General features: G+C 42.5%; 1 protein-coding gene across 6 annotated transcripts in view; it reads right to left on the bottom strand.

The window, feature by feature from the left end:
• Positions 1–27,838, bottom strand: part of SPIRE1 (spire type actin nucleation factor 1) — an 81,734-nt gene that overhangs the window by 23,978 nt on the left and 29,918 nt on the right. For 3 of the 6 annotated variants that reach the window (XM_081919316.1, XM_081919312.1, XM_081919314.1), the window contains exons 4-9: positions 13,069–13,194; positions 9,765–9,848; positions 9,217–9,381; positions 8,184–8,270; positions 6,994–7,123; positions 4,256–4,297 (exon numbers count right to left, since the gene is read on the bottom strand). In XM_081919316.1, coding sequence (XP_081775442.1) covers positions 4,256–4,297; positions 6,994–7,123; positions 8,184–8,270; positions 9,217–9,381; positions 9,765–9,848; positions 13,069–13,194 — 634 coding nt within the window. The remainder of the gene's footprint in view (positions 1–4,255; positions 4,298–6,993; positions 7,124–8,183; positions 8,271–9,216; positions 9,382–9,764; positions 9,849–13,068; positions 13,195–27,838) is intronic. The other 3 variants (XM_081919317.1, XM_081919313.1, XM_081919315.1) reach the window with 1 other exon arrangement.

Consider the following 27,838-nt stretch of genomic DNA (forward strand, 5'->3'; position numbering starts at 1 on the left):
GAGATGGAACAGGTCTTCTGGAGGAAACCAAGTATGGCAGCAAAGGCTTAAAGCAACACCTTCCTGGAGGGTAAATGTCAGAAACCTGAGGGAACTGTAGTGGTTACAGGGTGGGAGATAACTCTCAGATGGGAGAACTGGATGGACTCACTTTCCTTCCTGTTGCACCCACTCACTAGTTCACACAAATTCAATAAAAGGTGGCTAGCGTGCACCGCCTCCCCTTTCTGGTGGCAAAGGCAGCCTCATGGAACAGGCTTCTACTGGAAGGTTTGATGGGCCATGAGATTTGACTCCCTATCCATAGTGCTTCCTCCCCCAAAAACATTCCAATTTATACAAGGGAGATTTCATAATAAAAATCAGTATAACCAGTATAACCAGGCTGTGAAGTATAATCCAGGCTGTGAAAATTACACAGCCACATATGTTTTTGGCTAGTGGCTTGTCCACTGTTGAAGGACTAATGTAGAGTTGTGGTTCTGTGGCAACCTGTTGGAAGTATAAATAAAACAGGGGCCTTTTAAAACCAATGGTCCTTGTTCCATCTGCATGTGCAGACTAATCTTCATGCCCTTGATCTTCCCAAGAGTCTATCTGATAGTTGACACACTTTGGTGTCACCTTCAACAACAGGATTATGAAGAGCAGCTGCAACTCTTTTCAGCTCTTGATAGAGATGAGACCTTCCATTACTTACAGCCTCCTTATTTACTCAGTCCTCTTTACTCAAAACATTGACCTCTACTGCTGCTCAGACCATCTCAAAATGCTTCTTCATCCACATGTCCACTCTGACTTTAAGCCCTTGTTTCCTGTTACAACCCTTCCTCCAGTTCTACCAATCTTCTGCACTTTATTTCCTTCCCTTCCTTTCTTGCCCCCTACTCTCAGTTTTAAGACAGTAAGTTCCTTGTAGGTAGAGACTTGGCTGTTCTTTACAAATGAAACTCTAAGGTGTCACGTATAGCAATGGTACTGCATAAACCAGAGGTGTGCAACCTTTTTGGGTCCATGGCTCTTTGACCAACTACATTCTTTCTGTGGCACCCCTGTATGGCTCAGGAGCCCAGTTATATCACCCCTTGCCTGCAAAGCTGGCAGCCACTCACCACATTTTGAACACCCCCCTAGTGGAGTGTTCATCAGCCTCCTCTCTTCCCCCGTCTCCTTGGGAGTCCTCTGGGCAGCTGCAGCTACCATCACTGGTCTCTGAGCTGCTCCTCCTGCCCCAAAGAGAGATGCCTCCTCTCACTGCCCCACAGGGGCCTGAGAAGCACCCCCGGCCAGCCCCAGAGGCACCATTTGCCTGGAGAGATTGTAGCCAGGGCTGCTGCAACAAACAGCTGTGCAAGCCTTTGGGAGGCAGAAACATGAGAGGGCATCAGAGGTAGGAGGGAGGGAAAGAAGAACAGAGACCAGTGTTGCCCATGGCACCCCTGATTATCATTCAAGGCACCCCAGGTTGCCATGGCACACAGGTTGAAATAATTATAGTGATAGTGATGAAAATAACAGAGCCTAATTCACAAACAAAAACTATACTTAAACTATTTGGACAAACATTGTAAAAATAATACAAATAAGACTACTGCTCTCCTTTTTGAGGGATTCCCTATTTGTAAACATCAAATCATCAGACAAAACAAGCAGGGAAGTTGATTATGATGAAAGCACCAATTAACATGGAAGCAAATGGAAATATTCATTTTTAAACAATTGAATAAAACACACACATACAGCAACACAGTTAAAGAAAACTCCTGAATACAGCCTATTCTTCCTTAATCCAAAATCATCATAACTGAAGCTTGTGCTGATCATGTGCTAGCCCACTTCTATCCACAAACTCCTCAATTTGCTCCCCAAAAGCACAACTCAGAGGAAGGTTCAGAATTCAGATGATAAAGTACCAACATCACATTTCTGTGTGATGCACATGCCTGCCTGTATAAAACTTTTTAAACAGAAACAGAAAAGCAAAAGCTCTTTAGATAATATTCAAATCCAAAGCATGGTTAAAATCTGTAACATGTTAAATAGTAAATCTACAGCATATTAATGTATTAGTGTGAAAGGTTATGGGTCAGATCCAACATATTACAAGTGGGTGTCCATTTGTGCAACAGGATTTCACCTCCCTTTCCTCCCCACAGCAGCCCCTCTGGAGCAGATTTTGGGGGCATGCAGGGGGGCTGAAATGGGGAGAAGAGAAACACAAAGCATTGTTGTGCAAGCAGGCAGATATCACTGGATGTCACCCTGTTTAATGTAGCACATATAATTTTAGTAATAGAAAAAAGAGAGTACAGTGGTACCTCTGGTTACGAACTTAATTCATTCTGGAGGTCCGTTCTTAACCTGTGGTACCACTTTAGCTAATGGGGCCTCCTGCTACTGCTGCTGCTCCGTCAGTGCACAATTCTGTTCTCATCCTGAGGTAAAGTTCTTAACCCGAGGTACTACCTCCGGATTAGTGGAGTCTGTAACCCGAAGTGTTTGTAACTCAAGGTACCACTGTATCTATTGAAACAACCTCATAAGGTTATGAGTTCAAGAAAGAACAGTAAGTTCTCATTTTATCACCCTTCCTCCTCCCCTATTCCATGTGAATTCTCTCTCTCTTAGATTTTCAGAACTAGCCATGGCTAATGTTATGCCTGCACGAGAATCTTTGCTAGCCCTGCTTAGCTCTCCCCAGAGTTCTGAAAGTTACTTTTAATGATAGTTGCAAACTCTTATTTGGTGCTTACCATAGTTAGATGAAATACTAGTACACATGTGCTATTACACTACATCATGGTTCAGGCCCACTGTGAGCACCTGCAATGGTCAGGTAAATGCTGGGACTCATAGGCCCCAGGAAGGCCATTCAGGGCTAATGCTAGACTCTGAAATAACTTTTCACTGTCTTTGTTAATTTTTTATTTTTTTTACCAAAGTGGTGTCCATGCTGCAAAGTGGCTGCCAAGGCTGCATCCACCCACCATCTGCTTTTCCTCAGAATGCTTCTGGAACCTGATGCCAAGAGGTATTCTGGGAAATGAAAATGGCAGGTGGCAATAGCCTCAGAAAGTGCTTCACTTTGCAGTGTACCTGCCACATTGAGAAAACATGTTAAGAAGTGACAAAGCTACTTGTTGAGCTTACTTGATGCAAAGACCAGGGTGATATGGGAGGTCCTAGGAGGGGATTTTCTCCTGTACTCCTTCAAACCTAGCTCTGATCTTGCCATATGAAAATAAAAGGGAAGGAAAATTCACATGTGGAAGTGGAGGAAAATTGCATGAGCCTAGAGGCCACTGCTAATCATGGTTAGATCATGCCTGTCATTGGCTCATGTATGAAGGGAGTTCTGGACCAACACTGTTGTGGAGCATTGCACTGGTACAGTGAACCAACAGAACCAATCTTCTATAAACGGTTTGTGAATAAATTTATAAGAACCCAAGAAGAGTCTACTAGATCAGGCCAATGGCCCATATAGTCCAGCACCCCATTATCACAGTGGCCAACCAGATGCTTGTGGTAAATCCGCAAGAAGGATTTGAGCACAAGATGATTCTCCCACCCTGTTTTTCCAGCAACTGGTATCCAGAAGCATTATTGCCTCCAACTGTGGAGGCAGATAAGAGCCATCATTTGATAGCCCTTTCCTCCGTGACTGTATCTAATCCTATTTTAAAGCTGTCTAAGCTAGCGGCCATCACTGCCTGCCATGGGTGCGAGTTCCATATAACTTTGTGCTGCATGAAAAAGTACTTTCTTTTACCTGTCCCGAATCTTTCAAGATTCAGCTTCATGGAATGTCCACATGTACTAGTGTTATTAGAGAGGCAGAAAAACTTTTCTGAAAAACTTATTCCACGCCATGCATAATTTTATCCTTGTCTATCATGTCACCGCTTACTCACTTGTTCTCTAAACTAAAAGTCCCAAATGCCACAACCTTTCTTCATAGAGGAATTACTCCTTCCCTTTGGGTGCCCAGTCAGAGTAATGGGTATTTACTCAAATATATTATACTAGCTCTGCACTCTTCTATAACTACAGTATTTTTTAAAATAAATGTTTACACAAATGCTAATGATTTTAGTGTGTATCTCAGATGATATTTAAATTAATCTTAAAAACTGCAGACTAGGATTTGGAAAAACATCCTTCAGATGTTTTTCTTACGTTAAACAAAGAAATGGAATGGAACACGATTTACAGTTATCACAATAACCACGTCAGGTGCTGTAGCACTTTTTACCTGACAAGTCAAAACTGTAAGACATGCTAAGAGGCCGGATTGCTGGAAAAAGAAAAGAAAAGAAATCAAAATGACAAAAGAAAAACAATCTGTTTTTAAGGGAACACAAAGAAAACAGAAGGTTAGTTTAAATGAGAGACATTTCAAATTGTATTATACAGGCCAATCTAAATCTGAAATGAGTCAGACACTTTTTCTTTACAGCAGTAAAGGTGTAAGTGTAAACACTGCAACAGCATCATGGGAGGTTGGAAATACATTAACACCTGGATCCTAAACATGTATTTCCCTGGAAGGGCCAGTTTAGCTAATATTAACTCCACATGCAGAGCACAGTGAGTATGATATTTAAAAGATCTTTACTGCATTTGCAGCCCCCAATATGCGCGTCTATAATATACCTATCATTGTTGCACATTCTCATCAGGGATGATGCTGGTGTACAGATACTCTGCATAACTGGGCTGCACATGTGGTGATAATCTTTTAAACATTACACTGCCTTCACATTACATAGCCATAAGTAAAGGCTTTCCTGAAGCCTGCATGCAGGATTAATACCTTCTAATTTGGCCCGAAGTCACATTGATTTCAGTAAGGGCCACTTGACACATGACAAATTACTTAAATGAGTGTAGAAAATTGCATATAAATCTTTGTGTACACTGTTGCAAACAAAAAATACACATTTTTGTTGCTTCACATGTTTAATTGCAAGGAAGTTCTGACTGCTAGCAGGTTTCTGTGGCATATACACATGGAAAAACAGATCTGCAATTTTTCAGCTTTGATTTTGTAAATTCTATTTTATATTTCAAAATTATTCTGGTATAGGGAATTTGTCATGTTAGAAATGGCTATGAATGTACTTAGGATCACTGGTAAAGTAAAAAAAAAAAAGAATCCTGTCACAAAGATGCTGCTGAAAAGGTTATTCTGTAATAGAAATACATGCATAAATACATAAGGAGGGTGAGGGAGGGTGGCAAACATTATGGCACTACATTTCAAGGAGGTAGGCACATGCAATTGCAGAGGTACTCAAAATAGTTTGGTCAATTAATCTCAGTACTGGCATAAAATCCCTGACTCTACTCCCAACTGTAAATTGCCAAATGCACAAAATAACTATTCTTCAAAGATATCTATCATTTTTTTTATGAGAATAAGGTCATCTTGGCGGTAAAAAGAGCAGTTATTGGTGATTATAGTGTTTTCTCCAAATGCTTAAAGTGCTTCACATACTTCACTCAGTAATCCTTACAACAACCATGGAATGTAGGCCTGTATTATCCACAAATTACAGACATGGAATTAAGATTGAAAAATGGTGGTCTGCCTAAAGCTGCCCAATATGCTAAAATTTGAACTAAAATTGGTTTACAACTCATGCTTTTAACCACTTGACTATGCTCACATGAAAACTGAAAATAGGCAACTGCTGATAATCAGAGTATGCACTGCTGGTGCATAATTATATACTGTAAAGCTGGATGTGTAAATAGATAACTTGAATTGCAATAGTATTCACACTGAATATTCTGACACTATAATTTAGGGGTTGCTAAACTCCACTTTGGAAGAAAAGATCCATCCTCCCTAAGCAAATTTTTCTGCCTTCTAGTAGCAGCAGTGAAAACAACAAAAATTAAAGAAACATTGTGCTGGTATAGGTGGAGCCTAGCGCCCTGATGGGGACGAAGATGGTTCCCTCCCCATTTATAGGCATTTCCTTCTTTATTGCCTGTGACATTAATAGTAGATACACAAGTCCTCTCATGTTGGTGCTGTTTTATGACTTTTAAATAAAAGTTTTAATATGTGAGAGTTTCAGCATTTATTTATTTTTAAGTGTCAGACAACAAATATCTCTTTCCAGTTGCATCAATGCCCTATAATTTCATTGACTTGTTTTTATTTAGTTTTTGAGAGGATGTGTGTTCTTGTGTCCAATGCTGCAGCATATATCTACCTTGATTTTTATTAATGTAGAAAGTGGTATGGGTATCACTCTTCTCCAAGTTACGTGTGGACTAGATATCACACTATTGCATTTAAATCTTGTAGGACTACTGTGCAGAAATTGGAAGAGAAGTTAAAAACACACACCCCATACACCAAAAGAATAAGTGACATGTTGCTTTGTACAAAAGGAAAGCAACCACTGCTACTTGTCAATAAATTAGTTGAAAACTACTCCATGTGTCCAGCAAAGATCACTGTGGCAATTATTATTTTCCTAGACCAACATAAGAAAAACTGAAAATTGAAATAGCTGGTCTAAATCACTGATCATTATTATTACTTTAATAAACACAGAGCCCGTGTGCCTTTTATCAGAGCTCCTGAGCTTGCAGACATTCCATTTCACTTTAATGACTATTCTTATGAAGAGAGCTCAGTGAACATACTGGTTTTTTCACTCCTGCAAGAATCAAGCAACTTAGGTACAATCACCACCTATCAAAATCAGCAGGTGGGTTTTGTTTAGCAATTTCCTTCCCTCTTTAGCCCCTTATTCCCCACACCCCCAAATCAGCACAAAAGTGTGCAGGTATGTGGGGAATCACTGGAGAATATCTCATTCCCTGTTCTCGTGATAGAAGGCTCTGCTTCATCAATGAGCCTTCAGTAAGCGGAATGATACCAGTTGGATACAAGCCATTAGCAATATGCAATAATTTCATCAGCAGAGTACCACCCAGGACTAATATAATCAAAAATCAAAATCAAAGTACCTAGCCTGCTGCGCCTGATCTCATCAGGAGAGACGGGTCTCAGTTTTCTTTCAGACTTGATTTCTTCCAGTATTCTTTCATGGAGGCTACGTGGTCTTGGTGGGGTTGGTTTTAGTTTTCTTGCAGAGGCCTTGTGAACATTAATACAAAAGTAGAGAATTGATGCCAAACACTTCACAAGAGATGTGTACAGCAAATTATTATCATGGTGAAGTCTTTCATAAACTAAAACACACAGAGGGTTATGGGATGGATTCAGGCATTGATCCAGACAGGCTTATATAATAAACCTTACTGGTTCTGAACTAGATCAAATTCAAGATAGCAGGTCTGATAGACTTTGTTTCTTCATGTTGTTTCTCCTCAGTGCTCAATGCAAAGGCAGCTAATTTTTTGGTAGTAATTGTACTTGCCCCATTTAGAAATTAAAGTATTCCCCCACCCCTTTTCAAATAAAAAGGATATATTCATCAGGAACTGGGGGTGATGGGGGGGAAACAACAACTAGGAGGCTACAAGTTAAATGGGAAATATGATTTATAGTGAATTAAAGCCTCTCCCTCCTTGAATCAAGAAATACGGGTGTAAATAAAAATTGATATTGGAAATTGTGTGGACAGAGTCAGGAATGAAAAAACCCAGAAAGCAAACAACAAGGCTAGCTGAAATAGGTTTGTAAGGAATGCGTATTATTTCAACAGTGAGTCTGGCAGCAATAAAGTTAGTGCTTGTCTGAATCCTGTATATGTTAAATATCAAGGGGGAAAGATAGCATGACCAACAGGAGGAAGTGCATTTGGGCATACCTGTCCCTGGTTAAATGGCCCAACGAGTGTGTGAGGAATTAAGAGAGGCAATGTCTGGGCAGGAATTGGCCACAGAAGGGAGGAAGAGTACAAGACTCAAGGTGAGAAAACCTACTGAGAGCAATATACTGTGAGCAGGGAGAAGGAAAGTGAAAATACCAGAGAGTTTTATTTTAAAAGAATTCCTGTTACTTGTTTTAACTTTCTATGCAAGCATTATAAAGCTGAAAGGGGATAGATTATATGGAAAATGTTTGTGTTTTCTATTCTACAGCATTTTTCAGGTGAGAAGTGGTAGAAGCATCAATAAAAATAATTATTGCAAACAAAATATATTTAAAAGCTACATCTTAACTGGGAAAAGGCACATATCAGATTACATACTGGATTTAATGGAGGTCGAGATCGGATAAAGTCCAAGATAATATCATGAGCACTCTTTTTTAATCGTGGAGGGATATCCCCATTGACCTGAAAGAGAGAAAACTAATGTTTTATATGCACATCTGTATCATCTGGTAATTTGAAAATGGAAACAGGGCAATGCATCCTAAAACCATCATAATCACTGAAATGCATCAACAGTCTTCAATCAGCTAAGGGGTGCTGAAGATAATAACATGTTGTTTGACATTAAGAATTATCTTTGATGAATCAGACCAAAAATCCAGAACTATCACAACAGCCAAAAGGAAGCAAGGCACAATGGGAAGAATTCTGCTTGCTGCAGCCATTGGCAACCTCCACCTACATATTGCCTCAATTTCACCCACCCACCCAAATTGCCAAAATGATCATAACAGCAGCTGCTGGTCCAGCATTTTATTCTTACATAGGCCTGAAGGCCACAAACAGAATATGAGTGCAAGAGCACTTTCCTCACTTGTGATTCCCAGCAACAAAGATGTTATATGCCCTATAAGGCTTTTTCCGCCTGGGCTCTCTCTCTGTGTCTCCCACTGTCTGTTTCCTTCTCTCTTTTACTTACTTACACACACACACACACACACACACACACACACACACACACACACCTCTCTCCCCCTCTCTGGGCTATCAAATTTCAGCGGTGCCCCATGCAATGCTAAAATTCAGCACCCCCTGCCTCTCGTGCTCTGTTCTACACCATTGTTGAAGCATCCCTTGTGGCACCAGGACCCAGTGCGGACAAACCAGTCGCACCGCCTTTAAAACTGCCTCTGCACACACCATGGAAGAGGAAGCAATTTCCAGAGGAGTGGTCTACAGAACAAGAGCGGGCCTGCAATGTCCAGAGGTCTGCATAATGCCATCTATACAACCTGCAGGGTTTCCACCACTATTCTATGGATATGTGTGGAATCATAAACCTGACTTTCACCAAAAGACACAGTGAAAGGTGGTCATTTCTTTTTAAACTTGTGTTGTCACAGCTTACCATAACTTTCCTTAAAGTATAGCGTTTGGATCGAATATCATCCATCAGCATCTCATACGGAGTGAGCTGATACTCTATGGGAAGAGGATTGAACTGACGTTCTTTAACTTTCTTCAGTTTCACACCATCTCGCAAGTCTCGCATGACCTGCACCCAAAACTGAGCCTGAAGAATCAAGAACATTAATATTTTTCAGAATCCATAATCAAATGTTAGCCCACTAAGAAAAATAACTAAGCTGATCCAAAACATAATGATCACTAGTTTAAATTAACTTTTATAACTTTTCTTAGTTGTGGTTTTAAATATAAAATTTTATAAGCTTTTATAGGTATTATATAAATTGTATAGATAATGTTTATAAATTTATGATATTCTGATGTTTTTATTGTACACTACCACAATATGTTTTAAGAGTTGGAGGTTTGGAAATATGCTTATCAATAAATAAAAACACATGAACAGTAAAACAAAAACAAAAAACACTCCACAATCGTACACAATATTTGGCCACAATATTTAGTGTATTATTTACAAGGCAGTATTACCCAATCAGCAGTTTTTAAATCATCAAGATCAGCGCTGGAGTCATCAGTTCCTTCTCTGTCCATTTCCTGCATCTTCTTCAAATTCTGAAGGTTAAAATAGAAGGTAGATATGTTGCAATGAAACAGCAGCAGTATGGTCAGAATAGATCAGAACCAGCCCTTTCATAACCAAAAGAGGCTGTACACTAGCGGAACGGCATCTTTGAATCTCAGCCAATATATTTGCAATGTGGGCAACAGATGGTGAATAGAGTGGGGATGAAGTGGGGTCCAGAATCAAAATGGTAGAGACAGAGAAAGGAGGGGCACAGGCAAGAAAACAACACAAGGTTAATGAAAGGGATTTCAGTTCTTCCTGCAACCCTTGTTAGTCTGGGTTTGATGTCAACGCAGGACTTCAAGAATGGACTCTGGCTTATCAGTGTTGGATCAGTGGTTGCTTAAAAAAGTTGTTATCCATGACTTGATTCAGAATGTCACTGCTGACCTGAGATCTAATAATACCTGGGATAGCTCAGTTGGTAGAGCATGAGACTCTTAATCTCAAGGTTGTGGGTTCGAGCTCCATGGTGGGCAAATGACACCCATAGTCCCTTCCAAAATTCTATGATTGATCTAAGAGGGTGGTATCAGCCTTGAAGCTAGGCATTTAGATTTGCAGATTATTACCTTTAGAAGGTCTATATGGTCTAACACTGGGGGCCCATTAATATCTGTGAGTGGATGCATTGGTTTCTGTTTCCCCCAAAAGTGAAGTCTATAGGTTGAGAAGGAGGTCCTCTTTGGTGGGGTACCCATATACCTAATATGAAATGTATTTGAACATCCTGCCCTATCTCCAAGCTATTCACCGTACTACCACCACCACCACTAATAATGATAATAAATAGCTGACATTTGTATAACATTTTCAGGTGTTAAAAGCACTTCACATACATTAACTAGTTGTAATATTTACAACAACCTTATAATCAACCTTATAAACCTGTAATATAAGGAATGGAATCTGTTCATCTGTTGTTTAAATTGGTTTATTGCTAGATTTCTAGACCTGACCTTTTTAAAGGTACTTTACTTAACTTGATGTAATAGTGTCATATTTGTCACAGTTTGTGTCAGATGAAGCCATGCGTATATGTTTCCCTTCTATTGTTTTCTTATTATTTCCTGCATCTGTATATAAATCTTTCCACCAAGGAGATTTGATTATACACTGCTCTGCTTAACACTAGAAATCTCTGCACCACTGCCAATTGAAAGTTTTGTATAAATAATGTGACACATTCCATTATAATTTCACCTAACTGAAACCTGAATTTCACTCATTGTTGTTTCAGGTAAATAAACTAACTTTTTGCTAAGAACATGTTGTAAAAAGCTGCTGAAAATTTAATGATCCCAGAAAAGGTTGACATCTGTTGGGAAAGATAATACAGGGAAATCTCCCCTGAGAGATCATTTGAAAGCTTGAGCCATTGAGAGAGATTGCATTTCCTTCTTTATTTTAAATAACAAGTGTTACTGCTTTCTATACAAAAGGGCAGGTAATAGACAGTTTGGATGCTTGATGTGTAAACTCTATTGAATAAGCATATTGTTGTTGTTTGTATTATAGAATTGTAAAACCAATTCACCCTGACTGCTGTATTACGATGAAAAACTAATGAAAATGAACATTAGGGCACTAAGTTTCATGGCAAGAGGTTTAATGACATCACTACTTCCAGCAAATTAGTCATGTGCACAGTCAGCTTCTGCAAAAATTATGCAGAACAAGTTTCTACTGAACTCAATCTGGGGGAAAGGCTGTAATTCTGAACAAAATGCAATGAGTGCACTTCCACAGCAGGCTCACCACACAAATTATATACATCTGTACACATTCTAGTTTTATCATATAAGCATGAAAAAATAGACCCTGTGGATGACATTGAACATAAGTCGAATCCTCAAATGAGATTTGTTGAATTGACAGGAAATGGCTCATTCTTTATTGAACCAAAGGTCACTGCAGCATTAAATCAGAGTGCACAGTCTAAACCTCTCCAGAGAGCAGTTATTTTAAGAGCTTTCTGGTCACCACAAATTTAAGTCTATCAATGTTTTTAATATACCACCTAAATGCTAAAAGCTGCAATATTAACTTCATTTACCTGGAAGTAAGCCCCACTGAATTCAGTAGGACTGTACTTCTGAGTAAAGAAGGTTAGGATTGTACTGCAAGTCACTGTCTGTCAAATCTCTGTCGTCAAAAGGAATTGTTAATACGTACTAAAAGGCTAAAGTTGCCAAAACCAGGTTGCCATTTTAATATCAAACTTTCATTCAAAATTTGCAAATGTGTGAAAGCTCAGCATCTGTCTCATATTTAAGTATGTGCAGCATTACATTTGATCCCTTTACATTTTTTATTAACTCTTAGGGCTGGCTCCCCTAGTGGAAGCCAGCACAAGGATTCCTGCTAGTGCAATGAGGCTTTCCCCTCTTCCCCAAAAAACCCTGAACAGCACACAGTGAGATGAGAGGGGAGATAATTCTGCTGGGCAAGCAGAAATGCTTGTAATGATTGAACAATCTATTTAGTGTTGTATTTCATCCTTAAATATTTAATTTTATCACAATGCCTGCATAATTAATTTGTGTTATAGAGTAAATCTGATGAAATTAATGAACCTAAGTTATTAACTTCAATGAATTAACTCTGAGTAGAACTAGCACTGAATACCACCCTTTATTTTTATTTAGCTGGGAGTTTATTATATGCAGCACCATACTGAACAAACTTGAAACTGTAAGAGTATGAAATGAAAAGAAACAGACAAGAGAAGAAATCTGTTGAAACTGAAGAACAGAAATATTGTTGAAGAGGAATAACAAAAAAGAAATAGGACCATTCTGAACGAGCCACTGGGGAACCAGCTCCAGTTGCGCCTCTCCCCCTGCCTCTCAGGAGGAGACAGAGGAAAAGGGAGGGCAAAACCACACACAAACTGCTCAGACTGGGACACACAAATGTTGTACTGTATAAGAATCTTTCATATCACTAGAAAGGTTCAAATATAGGAATATTTCAAGAGAGAGTAAAAGCCATAGGCAGGCTAGGTCTGGAAGAGGATGAGGAAAGGCTCTAAAAATCCTACCTAACAAGTCCAGTGGGAAGCATCATCCTTACAACAGAATGTCCTCCAACCTATTCTGGCAAAAATTACCTTTTTTGACATAGTATGTGTACATATTAGTGTACAGAACGAAACAAGTCTCAAAAATGAGTAAAGCAAACACTCATGACTTTTACCATGCTTACCTCTCTTGCACTTTTAATTCTGGCCAAGAATGTATACAGCTCCATTGTTTCTGCAAATAGTGCCCGGCACACTGCTTGATAGTGATTTGGTGCATCTGATCGAGTTGGTAGATGAGCAGCACAGAGCTAGGGGGAAACAAATGTTTTAATGATATAAGCATCATTGTTCTTGCATTATTATTATTATTATTATTATTATTATTATTATTATTATTATATTTGTATACTGCCCTTCATCTAAAGATCACAAAGTTCTAAAAATACATAACAAAGCAAAAAACAAAAACAAACCAATAATGCCCTTCCTACAAACACATTTAAGGGCTATACAATGTTCAATCAGCCAAAGGCATAAATACTGAGAAATGTTTTTGCCGGGGCGTCTGAAGATATATAAGGAAGGAGCCAGGCAACCCTCCCTGGGGGGAGCATTTCACAAATAGGGAACCACCACAGAAAAGGCTTATTCTTGTGTTGTTGACCTCTGGGGCTCTGGTGGAATTGGCACACAAAAAGGGGCCTCAGATTATGATTGCAGGGTCCAGGTTGGTTCATGTGTGGTCCTTGAGGTATTGTGGTCCTGAGCCATTTAGAAAGAGAACCTAAAATGCCTGCACTTAAAATATTATCAAATATACAAATGCACACAAGCACCCACCATTTGCATGCTAATTGTGTATTTTGATTATTCTATCACTTGGTAGACATGGAATAAGACTGGAATGCAATAAGGTCTGTGCATAAGCTGGAATACATTACAACAGGAGCAAAAAATAGAAGTGGAAGTGCTGCTTAACTAAATTTCTATGGGAAGCTTTTATTTTCAAACAGCTTCTGGGATGCCTAGAAACTGGGTTGCGGTATTCAGTTTTTGCTTAGATCACTAAGAAGATTAGAGCATTTCCATCTACATTCAGAGGTCACATTATGTAAACAGGGGAGTCTTGCCAGCTTCTCTCTCTGGGTTCATTCTCATTTGAGTAGGGAGCACAACTCTCCCAGCCAGCCTGGTGCTAACAGAAATCACAACTATCAGGAAAGATCAAACAAAACTTCTGGCTCCATTTGAATGTACTTCATCAAGAGTGAAACCAAATTACAACAAAATATTCACAACTGACTGACTTCTCAGAGCTCACTTGGCTTCTATATAAGCATTTTCAGATAAAGCCTTGAAATCTGCACCACAACAACTCAGTCTGTCTGGGATCAGAGTTCAAAAGATACACGCTTGCTTCCACTTCTAATCATCATTTGAAAAGAGCTGTATTACTGTTCTCTTTTCTCTAGAGAGTGAAAAAAAATCTTTCCCATGGGACCAAAAAGACCAACTAATGACATTTCTCTGATTAAGCAGCAAAAATATAGCCTGAATAACGTCATGCATTTGCTGTAGAACTGCAAGATAAAACACATTTCACCAAATCTTCATTTCAGAGGCAAAGCAAAGGCTTTGCAAAGGAAATCAGGCAGCTCTACCTAAGTCATTTCTCTCCTTCTACATAAGGGGTGGGGAATCTCTGGCTCCAGGCCAACCTTGGGCTGCCAGGAGGTCCAATTTGGCCCACAAGGCAACTTTCTCCAAGCCATGTATGCTCACCCATCAGCTGACGTCACTGGTGATATCAGCTGATGGGTGAGAGGAGAGGGTTTAATCCTGAATTGGCTGTATGCCCTGTTCCAAGCAGTAGGATTTAATCTCCACTCATTAGCTGATGAGCAGTAATTAAAGCGCTTCTCAAAAGCACTGCTTGAAACAACTCCTGTGCTTCCTCTGTGTGAGAGAAGGCAGCAGTGTGGTGGGAGAGAATAACCTGGTCTCCAGAAATGTTGTTAGACAGTCTTAGGGCCAAACTAGACAGGAGAACCATCACTGATCTCCTGTAATTAATTAAATATATATATATTTGAGAAACTGCTTTATCACTTATATACCCAGCAGGTCACTGCAATATGTGGGCGAGCTTCTGCTGCAAGCTCCAAAAACTACCAGAAGCCTGCTCCACAGTGACTCAGAGCAGGACTTTTGGTATGGTTGCCCACCTAAGGAACAGCATTCTTGTCGAGGTATGACAGGTGTCCACTATCTGCACTTTCTGGAAACAACTGAAGACACTTTTGTTCTTCACAGTTGGATGAAGAAAACTCTGCCACAGGCATTGGTTTTATATTGTTTTGTTTTTGAAAATACATCTACTTTTTGGTGGTGTCAGGGAACTGCCATCCAAAGAACCGGAGGTGCAAAGGCTCATTGAGGTTGAGAGAGAAGTAGCAGCGGAAGAGGGAACCAGTAGAGGGCGAGCAAGAACTCCAAGGGAAAGTGAGTCGGAGGGATGGCTCAGAGACGCTTCCAGCGAAAACAGTGGGGAGGTCTCAGGACCTCCTATAGGGACACCCACTCCTCGCTGGAAACTGTCACGCCGAGAGTCCAGAAGACGTGTTTCCGTTAAAGAGCTTTTATGTTGGAAACGATTCCGAAAGCAACCACTTTCGGATTCTACTAGCGATTGACGCAGCCATGCTGGAGGGGCTCCGTCACAGGCAGAGGTTTGAAAACCTGATCAAACTCTGAGGGACTTGCATTTTACGCACAAGCAGCTCATCATCCCATCACAGCAATCCGAAAGTCACCGAAAGCCAGCTTGTGCAGGGAGAGGCATCATGAGCAACCCAGCCGGAACCGGAGGAGCAGGAGCAGCTGGAGGGGGTCCAAGCCTGGAAGAAAGGTACAGGGCGTTGGAGATCCAGCTGGCGCTGCAAACGGCGAGGCTTGAGGAGAGGAGGGCTCAGGATGCAGAAAAGGGAAAGGAGAAAACCACCCCGCTCGCCAGAAAGGTGCCAGGATTGGTGCAGAAATTCGGGGGGGATCCCACGAACTATCATGCCTTTAGAACAGAGATGCAATACGCTCTCAACCTGCAGTTTGATGACTTCCCCGACGAGGAATCGCGAGTGGCTTTTGTAATTGGCCATCTCGAATCGGGGGCGAAGGACTGGGTTAGACCCCTGATGGCAGCGAATAATGAGATCCTAAAGGACACAAGGAAGTTTTTTCGTGCCATGGACCTGATGTTTTCCAGCGACATTGAGCAGGGGGTGGTGCGAAGGCAGTTAATGGCTTGCCAGCAGGGAAGCTGATCTGTCCGCGAGTACTGGACTGAGTTTACTATGCTGATTCATAAATTGGGGTGGGACCTATCGGCGGAACCCATCCAGATGCTTTTCGAAGAGGGGCTTTCTTTGGCCGTCAAAGATGAACTTTCCCGGGGGCCCAGGGCGGAGTCTATGGATCAGCTGACCAAATCTGCGCTGTCCATAGGAGCGCGCCAGGAGGCGAGGGCTTTGGAAAAGCGGGAAGGGAAAGGAGACCGTTGGAGGGAGCTCCGCATTCCAGACATTCCAGAACCACCTTTCCCGCCGGCAGAGCCGATGGAAGTTGGAACAGCGCGGGCGCGCGCAGTTTCAAATCCCAGTGAAGGGCGGAAGAAGGAGGGAAAGAGCGCCAAGAGATGTTATCTCTGCCAACAGCCAGGGCACTTTGCCAGAGTCTGCCCACAAAGAAAGGAATGGCAAGGGATGGCAGGAGCTGTTGGGGAAAAGGAAGAGGAAAGCAAGGAGCAAGTAAAAGCCAACGCCTGGCTGCCACCGTCGGGGCACAGCAGCCAGGCCAAAGAGCAGTGAAAGTGCCCACGCCGGAACCTCCCAGACCTGCTTTAGTGATAGAGGTGTTACCAGAACTGCCAAACGGACACCCACTGAAGATCAAGGCGCTTTTGGATTCAGGCAGCTCCTGTAATTTCATGAGTAAGGAGTTTGCAGCTGAGCACCAGATACAGACCATCCCTTTAAGTAACCCCTTGCAGGTGACTACGATTGACGGCAGAGAGCTGTTGGGGGGAGAAGTTAGCCAACAGACTGTCCCGATGATAATGAGGGTGGCAAGGCACACCGAAAGGATAGCGTTTAATGTGGCCACCTTGGGAGGAGCTCCCATCATTTTGGGGATGAGCTGGCTGGCGCTACACGATCCGCTTGTGGGCTGGCATCAGAGGGTGGTCTCCTTTGGGTCAGCGCATTGCCTAGAACACTGCAAGGAGGGGAAGGTTCCGGGAGGAGCCAGAGTCACCCTAGCCGGGATGGAAGTAATGGACAAAGGGAAGGTGCCCCCGCAATACGCAGATCTGAGCAACGTATTCAGCGAAAGGGAAGCAGACAAACTGCCACCGCATAGACCCTTTGACTGTCAAATCAACCTACTCCCTGGGGCCCAACTCCCAGTGGGCAAGCTGTACGCCATGTCAGACAGGGAGATGCAGGAGCTGAGGGAGTTCATTGACAAAAACCTGAAGCGAGGTTTCATCAGAGAGTCCCGAGCGGTGGGGGGCAGCCCAGTGTTTTTTGTGGACAAAAAAAACACAGATAAGCCGAGACTTGTGTGTGACTTTAGGGCCCTGAATGCAGTGTCGGAACCCCTGGCTTTCCCTATGCCCCGAATTGATGACATTTTGACCAGGGTAAGGAAGGGAAAGATTTTTACAAAGCTGGACCTGCGGGGGGCGTACAATCTGATACGCATAAGGAAGGGGGATGAATGGAAGACCACCATGTTCACCCCTTTGGGAGCCTTTGAATACCTCGTTATGCCCTTCGGTCTACAAGGAGGCTCCGCGTGCTTTCAAGCTTTTATTAACCACGTTCTGGGACCTTTGCTCTACAAGAATTGTGTGGCCTTTTTAGACGACGTGTTGGTGTATTCGGAAGATGAGGAGCAGCATGTGAGGGACGTTCGAGAAGTGTTGGGCAGGCTGCAAGCCAACCAGCTGTGGGTGAAACTGGAGAAGTGCCAGTTTCATACCAAGGAGGTGGAATTCCTGGGGTACCGCTTGTCAGACAAGGGATTGGCCATGGATCCAGGCAAGGTCCAAGCGGTACTGGAATAGAAGACACCGAAGACCAAGAAGGATGTGCAAAGATTCTTGGGGTTTGGGAACTTTTATCGGAAGTTCATCAAGAACTTTGCCCACTTGACGGCGCCCATCACCGACTGCCTCAGCAGCAAGAAGAAATTTGTTTGGACGGCAGAGGCGGAGCGAGCATTTGAAGAACTGAAAAGGGCTTTCGCCTCGGAAGAACAACTTCTGCATGTGGATTTACGAAAACCCATGAGAGTGGAAACCGATGCATCCGACCGGGCGGTAGGGGCGGTACTTCTTCAACCGGGGAGGAGTACGTCGGAGTGGAGACCGTGTGCCTTCTTCTCGCGGAAGCTGAATAAATCCGAGAGGAACTACACGGTGTATGACAGGGAACTACTTGTCATTCACGAAGCGTTCCGGAGGTGGAGACATTTATTAATTGGGGCACAACACAAGGTGCAAGTGTGCACCGACCACAAGAATTTAGAGTATTGGAGAACAGCTCGAGTGCTCAACCAACGACAAGTGAGATGGGCACAGGAATTCTCCAAATTCCACTTTGAAATTTGTTATGTGCCAGGCCCAGAAAACGTCAGGGCGGACGCGCTCTCACGCAAACCAGAGTATTGGGAAGGGGAGGGGGCGATCGAAGAGAGACATGTCATCCCTGAGGACCGCTGGGTGTGTGGGGCGGCACTGGTGGGGCAACGAGAACTGGTAGAGGAAACGGAAAATGATGAATATGCCCAGGATAAGCTCAGAGGTCTCAGGGGGGAGGGCGAGAGCCCCGGAGGTTTTGAGGAAAGAAATGGGGCATTGTATTACAAAGGGGCACTGTATATACCCGAAGGTGAATTGAGGGGGAGAGTACTCAAGCAGTTGCACGATAGCCCCACGGCGGGACATTTTGGGCAACACAAGACCATGTGGTTGGTTACCAGGGAATTTTGGTGGCCCAAGGTGAGGGAAGATGTAAGAGAGTATGTAAGAGGGTGTGACCAATGTCAGCGAGCCAAAGGGGAAAGAAGGGCGCCGGCAGGGTTATTAGAACCATTACCCACACCAGAACGGCCTTGGGAAGCGGTATCAATAGATTTTATGACGGATCTGCCGAAGTCCAAGGGGAAAACAGCCATCATGGTAGTAGTAGACCTGTTAACTAAGATGTGCCACTTTGTAGCATGCTCACATGCAGTCACAGCGGAAGAAACAGCGAAGTTGTTTGTAGAACACATCTTTAGGTTGCACGGGGCTCCCTTGAGGGTGATCTCAGACCGCGGCAAACAATTTACTTCCAGGTTCTGGAGGAAGCTCATGAGCTTGCTGCACGTGGAAGTCAATTTTTCAACTGCCCGGCACCCTGAAACCAACGGGCAGGCGGAAAGAGCAAATGGCATTCTTCAACAATATCTGACGTGTTATGTCAATGACAGAGAGAACGATTGGGTCGAAAAGTTGGCGCTGGCAGAATTTGCCTACAATAATGCGGAGAATGTGTCCACAGGGATGAGCCCCTTTTTGGCTAATTACGGGTGTCACCCCAGGGCATTTCCAGGGGAAGGAGGGGAGAGATGGAGCGTCCCAGCGGCTGAACATTTTGTAGAAGAGATGGAAGCGATCCATCATCAGCTCCAGCTCAACTTAGAAAGGGCCAAGGCACAATATAAGAAGCAGGCAGACAAGAACAGAAGGGAAGGTGAAACCATAAGGGTGGGGGATCAAGTGTGGCTGTCAACCCAAGGGTTGCCGTTCAAAGGGGGTTGTAAGAAATTGAGGCCCAGAAGATTGGGACCCTTTGAGGTCATTCAGCAGGTCAACCCGGTGGCTTTCAAACTCCGGTTACCCAACCACATGAAATTGCACCCAGTGTTCCACAGGTCGTTACTGTCACCATACAGGGGGGGACGTGAAGGGGAGCACGTCAGGGGACCAGCCTTGGAAGAGAGGGAACGCCGCAACCATGTAGCGGAAATCCTCGATTCCAGGTGGAAGGGAAATCAGGTGGAGTATTTGGTGGCGTGGGAAGGGGAACCGGAGTCAGAAAACACCTGGGTGATTGCAGAGGAAGTCAATGACGAGGTTTTAACAGAAACGTTCCACCAAAGATTCCCGAGGAAACCTCAGCCGGTAGCAAGGTTTAGGAGGGAGTATTTCGGCACCACCGACGAGGAAGAGGAACTGGAAGGGTTCGCGGAGTCGGAGTTGGAAGAGGGAGTGGACTCCGATGACGAAGAGTACCGAGAGACCAAGGACAGCAACAAGTGGAGGGAAGTGTTCGAGACTTCGGAAGATGAGGGAGGTTCTTTCAGGGGTTTTACCTCCTCACCGCCCGTAGGGGAGGAGACGGGAGGGGGTGAAGGGGGCCCTGGAGGGGAGGTGGATGTCAGGGAACTGCCATCCAAAGAACCGGAGGTGCAAAGGCTCATTGAGGTTGAGAGAGAAGTAGCAGCGGAAGAGGGAACCAGTAGAGGGCGAGCAAGAACTCCAAGGGAAAGTGAGTCGGAGGGATGGCTCAGAGACGCTTCCAGCGAAAACAGTGGGGAGGTCTCAGGACCTCCTATAGGGACACCCACTCCTCGCCGGAAACTGTCACGCCGAGAGTCCAGAAGACGTGTTTCCGTTAAAGAGCTTTTATGTTGGAAACGATTCCGAAAGCAACCACTTTCGGATTCTACTAGCGATTGACGCAGCCATGCTGGAGGGGCTCCGTCACAGGCAGAGGTTTGAAAACCTGATCAAACTCTGAGGGACTTGCATTTTACGCACAAGCAGCTCATCATCCCATCACAGGTGGTTTTGTTATTGTGCATCACCTTGAGATGCTTGAATAGAAGATTAATCAATTAATAATAATAATAATAAGATGTTAAAAACAGCTACCAGCTTAAATTGGGACCATGGCACAGGGTTGGGTATGTGTGTGTGTGTGCGCACACGCGCCAGTCTGAATTGCCTACCACACAAAGCTGTGTTTTGCCCCACAAGGGAAAATATACAGGTACCTTGTGGCAACTAGTTATAGTATACATGCGGAGTCTGGATTATTGTCATTCTTCTTATTATTTTTGGATTTTTTACCACCCTTCACCATAAGATCCCAAGGGGGTGGGTTACAGCAATTTAAAATTCAATATGAAAAACATTTTAAAAGTGATCATTTTTGCATAACTCTTTACATTTTAAACTAGAAAAGAAATATATGAGTGTTTTAAAATTAAAATAAAATCACATGAGCTGTCATTTTCTTTTCTATTTTAAAAAGTTTTTTCAATATAATCAAAAGGAACAAGTCTTGTAAGGACTTGTATGAAAAATTATTTTAAACATATATTATTACTACATACTATTGCATCTAACATGTACTCTGTGTTTTTAAAGAGGCATATCTTCTGGCTGCATATGTTTCATACTTGGTAAAGAATAAGAGCAGAATAAAAATATACTTCCAAAACGCCCACAAATTTCATAAATAAATATACAATAATTTACTCCAGAGGAGAGGCCTATTTTCAGAGCAAGGTGGCTATTATTAGAATGCCATATAAAATGAATCTACCAACATAATATTAAGCAAGCAAAATGTGCAGCTATATTCTATTGTTTTAGAATTCAGACCTTCAGTTTATGTATCCTTATGTAAGGCATTAAAATGCTGCTCAGTATGTAGGACATGTTTTCTCCTTCGCTAGATTGTTTTCTCAGCCAAAAGACAGATTTCGAATTGCATGACCAGATGCAAGTTGTTATTTTGCTTTTTATAAGACATCAGAACAACGGACATCTACTTGTGTATGCATGGGATAACGCCTTACTTGTAAACCTTTTGTCTCGGGAGTTAATTTATTCTCTCCAATTCAATTAATAGGGTCTAGAAGAAAATACCAAAGTTTTGGGGAGGAAACTTCAAAGGAGGGGGGGAATCTGTTATTGGCTTCCCATATTGTAACCATAATTAATACTGTGTTGGTACTTATAAACAATGTATTGTTCAGGAATGACATGAAATCTCCAGACTTCCCTTGAGATTCAGTGCCCTAAATATACTTTGTAGATTGAATGGCTTTAAACAGTGACTAAAACAAAGTCGGTCCTGAAGAAAAGGTAGAGAACAGTGGAATCAAATAACATGACATTTTGTTTCAGATTGTAGCTCAGTGTAGCACTTCGCAGGGATAATGCATTCTCTGTGTGGGGGAAGGGATTACCGTAACCACCTGGGAGATAGCAGATGGTGTATGGACCCTCTTAAGAGGATCCAAAAGAAGCCGAGTCTAGCATTACCTCAAGGACACAGTTGCGTAGAAACTGCAATGGTAGGAAATGTACAGTAACACTGTGGTTAGGGGCTGAGATTACTAACTTGATCCAAGAACTAACATGGCCCAGAGGGTGGCACTGGGGAGGGAAATATCATCGCGCCATTCCTTGGTGTGTGGAGTGCCACAGGGCGCTTTTTAACATCTTTATGCGCCCCCTTGCTCAGATTATCCGGAGCTTTGGGCTGGGCTGTCACCAATATGCTGATGACACTCAGCTCTATCTGCTGACGGATGGCCCCACCGACTCGGCCCCGAACACACTGACCAGATGCTTGGAAGCTGTGGCTGGATGGTTTCGTGGGAGCTGATTGAAACTAAATCCTTCAAAGACAGAGGTCCTATGGCTGGGTCGGGATAGCATGGGGATGAGAGACCAACTCCCTTCTCTTGCGGGGGCCCAATTAGTGCCATTGCCTTCCGTTAAGAGTTTGGGTGTAATCCTTGACGCCTCCCTTTCCATGGAGGCGCAAGTTACAGCAACAGCCAAGGCGACCTTTTTCCACCTTTGCCGCATCAAGCAGTTGGTCCCTTACCTTTCCCGCCCTGACCTGGCCACAGTGATCCATGCGACAGTCATCTCCAGGCTTGACTACTGTAATTCGCTTCAAGGGCCTGCCCTTGAAGTTAACCCAGAAACTCCAGAGGGTGCAGAATGCTGCAGCGAGGCTCCTCACGGGGTCCCTGCCAAGGGAGCATATTCACCCAGTGCTTTTCAAACTGCACTGGCTCCCAGTAGAGTACAGGGTCAGATTTAAGGTGCTGCTTTTGACCTTTAAAGCCCTTCACGGCCTAGGACCCTCATACCCATGGGACCGCCTCCCCCGGTATGCCCCATGGAGAGCCTCAAGGTCCATAAATAGCAACACCCTAGTGGTCCGGGCCCTAAGGAAGTTAGATTGGCTTCAACCAGAGCCAGGGCCTTTTCAACTCTGGCTCTGGCCTGGTGGAACGCTCTGCCTCATGAGACCAGGGCCCTGCAGGATCTGATTTCTTTCCGCAGGGCCTGTAAGACAGAGTTGTTCCGCCTGGCCTTTGGCTTGGAACCAATTTGATTCCCTCCCTCTCTTTCTTTTTTCCTTTCCTTCTCCTCCTGCGATGAGGCTACATTTTAATATTTTAATGTTTCAATATTTTAATGTTGTATTTTAATTTTGTTTTTAAGTTGTAATCATTCAACTTGTTTTTATTATTGCTTGTAAGCCGCTCTGAGCCCGGCCTTGGCTGGGGAAGGTGGGGTATAAATAAATTATTATTATTATTATTATTATTACACTGAAGTCTCTGGTTGCATTACTGTGCATAAACATACTGATAATCATTTCCTATACGTCATCTACTACTACAACTAAAAGCACAGCATGGGTTAAATCGAGAAGCTTTGAGTCTGAGAAGGTTTGGAAAGTCCTAGGGACCCCCCCCCCCAAAAAAAGAGACACTAAGGGCTCACCCACACTTTCTAGGCACGGGACTTGGATTTCTGTGTCCAAGTTTTTGTGTGTGTTGTGTTGGTTTTTTGTCTTGCTGCTTTTCCCAGGAAAGCCAGCTGTTTACTGTTGAATCAGAACGAACAGTGGGTTTCCCCTGATAACGTGGTGGAACAAAAATACAAAACAAAACTGTTCAGACAGGGACCTAAAAATCTCAGACCTGTGCCTAGAAAGTGCAGCAGAAAAGAAGTGTGGATGAGTCCTAAGTGCTGGATTCAGACTTGCATTCAGCTGAGTTCTGCTTGTGCTGGAGGAGGGAGGACAGGAAGTGGAATAGTGTTAGGCACTGCAAGGACAAAAGGTAAAGGTAAAGGTAAAGGTACCCCTGCCCGTACGGGCCAGTCTTGCCAGACTCTAGGGTTGTGCGCTCATCTCACTCTATAGGCCGGGAGCCAGCGCTGTCCGCAGACACTTCCGGGTCACGTGGCCAGCGTGACAAGCTGCATCTGGCGAGCCAGCGCAGCACACGGAACGCTGTTTACCTTCCCGCTGGTAAGCGGTCCCTATTTATCTACTTGCACCCGAAGGTGCTTTGCCTCCTCACACCATTGGTGAGGAAACCACTGATGGATAATGACCCCTTCTGCTCACAGGCAGTACACTTTGGATCCAGCCCTATGAAACTGTTACCTGTTATGTTGTGGGTGTTTTTTATGGGTGTTTTATTGTTAAATGCTTCACAGGAAGCAAATAATAAATGAAATGAATGAATGAATAATATGGTTTATTGTTAAATTTTGATCTGAAAGACAAAGATTTCAAGGTTAAAAATTAAGCAAAGTCACAACGAAATTTATTAGGGTTGCCAAAAAGTTGTTTAGGCTTTTTTTTAGGAAGAGCCTAAGCTTTTTCTTTCTTTTTCTTTGGAACAAACCAAAAACAGTGCTTTTAGAGTTGCCATTCACCTGGGTTTTCCATGACATTTTGCCAATTCAGCAATATTCCCCCCTGACGACATTTTTACACCTTAAAACCAGGGCATGTAAGTATGCATGTGTTATGTGAGCCTGAGGGGCTAAAAGAACAAACCCCAAATCAGCATGCCACTGCTGTAATTTGTGTGTTATTGGGTCACTTCCAACTCTATGAATCTATGTGGTGCCCATTTTTTCTGTTTTAAAAAAAGGTTTCTGAACATTTAATACTGCAGTCAGTCTGCATCCAAGTCAATGGAGCATGAAGCTTCTGCATGCAATTGTGTACTTGATTTGGCCTTGGAGAATGTCTGAAGGAGCAATTTTAGTAGATTGATTTTTGCTGGAACACAAGGACATTTTACTGTGAATCCAAAGCAGCCTCAGCTTCATCTCCAACCTGCAATATTAACAGTAGACTACATTGCAAGACCACTGTAAACTGCTTTCCCCTAGCATATCCCTCTAACATACAAAGGAGAATGTAGCCCTTTCCTCCTTTACTGCAGTCTGAAGAAAATCCTTCCTCTGAAATTATTATTCCTGTTAGCACCAAATGGGGATTTCTTCCCAAAGGAAAGAGCAGCTTCCAAGAAACAATATGCATTTAATGTCATGCTTAGTTCCCCCTAAATTTTTTAGACAATAAGGCATGTGTCCTCAGCAGAGATGAGCTTAATACGGCAAGGATTCTGAGGTATTAACTGGAATCATGAGGGCTCCATTCTTCTCAAATTTACTTAAGAAATAAGGATAACAGAAGCAAAACAGGTCTGCACTGACAGACTAATAGGTGGAACTTTCCACAATGTGAATGAAAACTTGGATCTCCAACCTCAGAACTATAGCAGAATCAATTGGACTATTGTCTACTGTAACCAAAGGAACAAAGAGCACTAGAACACAAATTCTATGCTAAGAGGTAGAGTTTTCTATGTACTTCCAAAGCACAGTGATTCAAAGTCATGTTTGCATAGAATGCCATTACAAACAGAAATCAAGATTTAAACTATCAAGCAGATAATATGAATCAATCAACAAAATGCAGGATGGAAGGTGGTGGTGAACAACAATAACTTGAATTTAGAACAAGAACTTGCTAGTTCCAAGTCTCAAAATCATAATTCAAAGGTAACTAATGCTATAATTGTGCTTCAAAAACAATATCTGGTGTATAATATTTCCTTTCCACAAAACACACAACTATAGTTTCCAATCCAAAAAACCCCCAGACTACACAGTCAGCAAATGTAATACCTAAAAGGTGAAGTAATTCTGAGAAATAAGTCTGAACAGCTTATTTTGATAAGTTTTCTTTCTGTGGTTACTAACAATTGTGATAGCATATCAGATGCTATGCTTCCACTGAAGCTGCAAATTTAAAGCATACCTAAAGATTTAAGCCAGAAACAAAAGGCATCTTAAATGCAGATGGTTGACATTTCCATGGATGACATTTCTATGGACAATTATTGTTGACCATTCTGTGATGGACAGTTACTTAAGATGGAAAGTCAATATTTCATGATCAATCATTACTTTCACAAGAATGTATTTTATTCCCATATTATCTGAACATCATGCCTGGCTTCTGGAGACTTTCCAACTGAAAGTGTGAAAAGTAGAAGTTCCATAACACTGCCATGCTCCTGCTGACATTATGGTTGATAATGTATTCCTGATGGATGTATAAATTTCTGTTTGCTTTGTCATTCTTTGCTGTTAGCTGTTTTTATTGCAATATATACAGCAGCTATGACTTTGCATAACACAAGCTTTTCAAGTACAGCTGAATAATATATTTTGTCCTTATTTACTGAAATAAGAAAATTAATAGACCCATTTCAAATAAAATGTTCATCGCATAGTGGCAAACATCAGAAGACTATTAATTGTGTTACTTTTCCAATTTCTGTGATTTTCTCTAGAGCCGCTCTTTAATCAGCACAGCTAAAACTTTAAGGACAGTAAAGTCTATGCTCAGGGATGAAAAGAAGAGATTGACTTGCTGATCCTCAGTTCAGATTATTTGCTGTCTTATCCAATTTGCCTGGGTGGATTTAACACCATCATGCTGATAGTGAAACTGAAAGATGCAACCCACTCCACAGTGTACTTATCAGTGTTAAAGTCTGGACAGCAAAGGTGTTTGTACCATGAGATGAACTCACAGACAGATCAGATCAGCTTGGAACCGATCAGTACAACTTGTCTGTCTGAAAGTCAGGCACTTCATTCTGCTTTAGCAATTAGGTTTGTTTTGACAAGTGGCTATAACACTGCTATGTCACTAAGGGCCAAACTAGGTAAAACAATGAGGTCTATCTGATGTCACCTCTCACATTTTTTTACATTATAAACAGTGGTGTGGAGGCTTAACTTCCCCCTCTATTTAAAAAAGCTGCCATCTCCCTGCACAGGAACATATCAGCACATCATAAAAAGACAACCGCAAATATTAGTTCCCAATCTCAATGCCTTTCAAATACATCATAAAGAGATGTTCATATCTACTTCACAACCAAGAAAGCTGAATGCTGGAAGATTCAGGACAGATATAAGAAAGTATTTCCTCACACAGTGCACATGGAAATTGCTCCCACAAGATGGCCTCCAACTTTGATGGCTTTAAAAGGGGATAAGACAAATTCAAAGAGAATAAGGGCTGTCAGTGGCTACTAGTCATGATGGTTATGTTCTTCCTCTGCTGTCATAGGAAGTATACCTCTTAATATCAGTTGCTCAGGGCCTTTTTGTGGGCCTCCCATAGGCATCTGGTTGGCCACTGTGAGAACAGTACTAGACTGGATGGCATCTTGACCCGATCCAGTTGGACTCTTAGGTTTTTAAGCAATCTTGAGATTGGGATGTTTTATTGGCACCCTAGGCACCTTTGGGAGGAAGGGATAAACAAACAAACAAACAAACAAACAAACAAACAAGTGTTCAGATGTGAGAATAATTTTGCAATAGCAATCAATTCCCTTTACTGATCATATTTTTCAGTACTAGCTACATTACTCTCAGCAGAATATCCCTTTTTACTTTAAAATCAGGAAGGAGAGGTGGATTGGTTCTCCGTATATTGTTTGAGATATAAACAGAGAAGGTGTTGCAGCCAAATCCAATTTAGC

This window comes from Podarcis melisellensis, assembly GCF_964234715.1.
Source record: "Podarcis melisellensis genome assembly, chromosome: 7".
Taxonomy (NCBI): Eukaryota; Metazoa; Chordata; class Lepidosauria; order Squamata; family Lacertidae; genus Podarcis; species Podarcis melisellensis.